The sequence below is a fragment of the Mastomys coucha genome, unplaced genomic scaffold, assembly GCF_008632895.1.
Source record: "Mastomys coucha isolate ucsf_1 unplaced genomic scaffold, UCSF_Mcou_1 pScaffold15, whole genome shotgun sequence".
In the NCBI taxonomy this organism is placed as follows: domain Eukaryota; kingdom Metazoa; phylum Chordata; class Mammalia; order Rodentia; family Muridae; genus Mastomys; species Mastomys coucha.
In genome coordinates, this window is record NW_022196897.1 from 107,624,998 (window position 1) to 107,628,790 (window position 3,793).

At 51.0% G+C, this 3,793-nt stretch overlaps 1 protein-coding gene across 1 annotated transcript in view; it reads left to right on the forward strand.

Annotated features, from left to right (window-relative positions):
• The window catches only part of Duox1 (dual oxidase 1), a 35,309-nt gene that overhangs the window by 2,621 nt on the left and 28,895 nt on the right, over positions 1-3,793 (forward strand). Inside the window, exons 3-5 of the mRNA XM_031373251.1 lie at positions 1,981-2,064; positions 2,471-2,635; positions 3,473-3,660. Of these exons, the coding sequence (XP_031229111.1) occupies positions 1,981-2,064; positions 2,471-2,635; positions 3,473-3,660 (437 nt within the window). The remainder of the gene's footprint in view (positions 1-1,980; positions 2,065-2,470; positions 2,636-3,472; positions 3,661-3,793) is intronic.

Genomic DNA, 3,793 nt, shown 5'->3' on the forward strand with positions numbered 1-3,793 from the left:
GCTGTCCTGGAACTCACTCTGTAGACCAGGCTGTCCTCTAACTCAGAAATCCACCTGCCTCTGCCTCCTAAGTGCTGGGATTAAAGATGTGCGCCACCACCACCCAGCTCACCAGTGTTTTTAAAATAAAATGATCTTGGAGCAGGGGATATAATCTGAGGGTAGAGCACTTGCCCAGCACATATGAGGCCCTAGGTTTCATCCCCACTGTTGAAAAAGAAAAAAAAAAAAAAGCACAAGATAAAATAATAGCATCAGAGCACAGTGATTCCAGCTTTGGAAGTCTGAGAGCTTTAGAACCAGTGACTATTCGCTGGAGTGCAGAGCTCTCTGAAGAGGAACGTGGACACATGAGATGCTAAGGTTCTATCCAGGTACTTTGGAGGTAGAGGCAAGAGGATCAATAATTTAAGGTCATCCTCCAGGACATGAGTTCAAGGCCAGTCTGTGCTTGAGTCTTTAAGACTGTCTCAAAACAAACAAAGAACAGCAAACCTTGAAAGTTTTTTACATTTTGGGAGAGGAGAAATGAAGATGACCCTTCTGGTTGGCAATGGTGAGACAGCGATATGGACCCTACACTTCTCCCTTGCCAAAGCCGCTCACATTTCAGTTCCTTCCAGTACTTTCCCTTCCTGGGGCTTCATCTCGCAGTTTGTGCCTCTTATCCCCAAGATATAGTCTCTCCAAGGGCCACTACTGCCCTTGGCCTGGTACAGTTCATCTTAGTTTAGAGGCTGTGTGTGTGTGTGTGTGTGTGTGTGTGTGTGTGTCTTTTTTATTGCCCTAGATCCTAGGCCAGGTGAAGCCATTTTCCTTCCTGATGGGTGTCTGTAGGTGCACCTTCATGTGTCAGTGATGGCACACACACGTCACCCACAGCTTGAAAATCCTGCCTTTGATCTAAAGAAATTCAGAGCCATGGGGCCCCCCTTGCTTTCTTCTGTTCTCTCAGGTGAGTAGAAAAGAAGTCTTCTAGTTGGTTTTTAAGGGGGCATCTGGCTGGCCACCTGATCTATTGACCAGGAGGATTCTAGACCCTGTGCCTTCTTATACTGTTTCTTCAGAACTCTCCCCTCCCCCAACAGCCGAGTGTCCCCTCTTGTGCTGTGAGTTTTTAGAGTAGCATCATAAACAGGAATTGGGGTTGGAGAGAAGGCTCAGCAGTTAAGAGCACTGGCTGTCTAGACGACTTGGGTTCAGTTCCCAATACTGACATGGCAGCTCATAACTGTCCATAACTCCAGTTCCAAGGGGTCAGCAGTCCTCTTCTGGCCTCTGTGGGCATCAGGCATGCATGTGGTTCTTAGACATACATGCATGCAAAAACTTATACACATAAAATAAATAAATCCTAAAAGAAAGAAAGAAAGAAGGAAAGAGAGAAAGAACAGGAATGAGATGAGTGACAGATGTTCCAAAGGAGGACAGAGCAATGTCATTCACAGGATCAGTCCTTGGTCCTACTCAAGAAACTGGCAAAAAGTCCAGAGTAGAGTAGCAGTAACACACCCCTGCCTTGGGGTCCCGCTTAGTGGGAAAGAGCCAATCCCCTCTTCACATTGCCCCTGCCCAGTGATGGGTCACAGAATGACTTGTCCTTCCTAGTTATAGGGTGTGGCTGGCTCTTGTTCCAAGTGGTAGGTATCTGACAGCTGGAGATGATGTTTGTCCTGGTGTGTCTCCCGGAGACAAAGACTTGAGGTGTGAGGAGACTCCAAGCTTTTGCATCGTCTTCTGGATTGCCACTCTTTTCCCTCCTCTCTGAGACCATTTGTCAGCAGGCACTGCATGCTGATGCACCACCTTCCACTTTAGGAGTCTTCCTCCCTGGGTGTCTTGAAGAATAGGTTTGAGTTTAGAAAATACTTGGCCTTTGTTTCTCCCTCTTAATCAGAATCACAGGACCCGTTCCCTCGTTGCCTGCTTGGTCTCCCCTGTATGCATTCGCCCAGTTACCTCCTTCCCTTCTTCACGCAGGAGCTCAGAACTCCATCTCATGGGAGGTACAGCGATTTGATGGCTGGTATAACAACCTCATGGAGCACAGATGGGGCAGCAAAGGTAGGCAAGGGCACAGCCCAAGGGCCAGGGTGGTACTCATCAGTGGGGAGTCAGGGCTGGCAAGTATCACAAGAGGCTATCTCAAGTCCTACCAAAGGCTGCCGATGTCTAAGGCTTTAGGGTTCAATGTATGGAGGGACAGAAGAGGTCAAGAATGCTCTTTGGGCTAAGTGGTTAAGAGTATGTGCTGCTCTTACCGAAGACCCGAGATCCCTGCAGATCCCTGCATCTATTCCCAGCAACTCAAATTACCTGTAATTCAAGGTCTAGGGGTTCTGGTGCTTCTGGTCTCTGCAAGCACATAGACTCACATTCACACACACACACACACACACACACACACACACACACACACGCTCATACTTACAGCTGAAATTCATCCTTGTCTTTACCTCTCCTATGCCAGGCTCTCGGCTGCAGCGCCTTGTTCCAGCCAGCTATGCAGATGGTGTCTACCAGCCCTTGAAAGAACCCTACCTGCCTAACCCCCGACACCTCAGTGACAGGGTCATGAGAGGTCCTGCAGGACAGCCGTCGCTTCGGAACCGTACAGTCCTGGGTGTCTTCTTTGGTAAGAGCTGTAGGGAGGTGGATCGGGAATCTGTGTTTACACGTGCGACCGGCTGGCCAGGAACAAAAGCGATAATAGACAAAACTACACGCCACAGCGAACCTCCGCCCCTAGAGGAGCATAGCCAGTGGGGGTCAGCTGGACACCTCAGTGCCTAAGGAGTCAGAGGATGAAAAAAGATACTGTGGAGGATCAAAGGTGAGGGTGAGAGATGGAAGAGGGAGCCATAGAAATAAAGCAGATGGGGCGGGGCATGCTGAAGTGCTGTCTGACAGGCATGAATCTTCCTTGTGCTTTGGGGGAAGGGTTAGGGTACAGACTGTGATAGACTGCCCCTAGGACACTGCTGCTCCTAGAACATAACTAGAGAAGGGTTCTAGCTGTGGCAGAGAGGGCAATATGGAAGTGTTAGGGTGTTATAAGCTCAATGACAAGGGGTTAGTCCTGCAGCAATGATGGCTCCTACCTTCCATGTTGTGTGTCCATGCTAGCTCCCATGTGACTTCCTGCTTAGCTGTAGGCCTTCAGGGAGGCTCCTAGCTGCATGTTGGAGCTGGTGCTGACAACCCTGCCTACTGAGGCGTCATCCCTGAACACCTCCCAGTTACCAAGGAGAAGGCCAAACTGACAATGACAACATCTTAGAGCAGGTGTAGGCACAGGCAGGAGAGACAGAATCGGGAGGGAATGTGGAGGTCAGGGCTTGGACTTGCCCGTAATAGGTGATGACTATTCTGAAGCTTCCAATAGGTTTGGGGGTGGTGGGGACTCCATACCTGAGGGAGGGAAGAGCGTGGTCGTCGACTGGCCCAGCAAACCCTCCTGCATTATGGGCAGGTTACCACGTGCTCTCGGACCTGGTGAGTGTGGAAATGCCAGGCTGCCCCGCAGAGTTCCTCAACATTTACATCCCGCGTGGGGACCCGGTGTTCGACCCTGACAAGCGCGGGAACGTGGTGCTGCCCTTTCAAAGGAGCCGCTGGGACCGCAACACCGGACAGAGCCCCAGCAACCCACGGGACCAGGTGAGGGAAGGCAGCCAAAGGCGGGAGGGCAGAGAGGCGGGAGGGGGTCTGAGGATGGAGGCCTAGGGTCTGGCTGGGAAGGCCGGGCACGGTGAGGCTCTCGCCCACCAGCAAGGACCTACCTGGTCCTCCT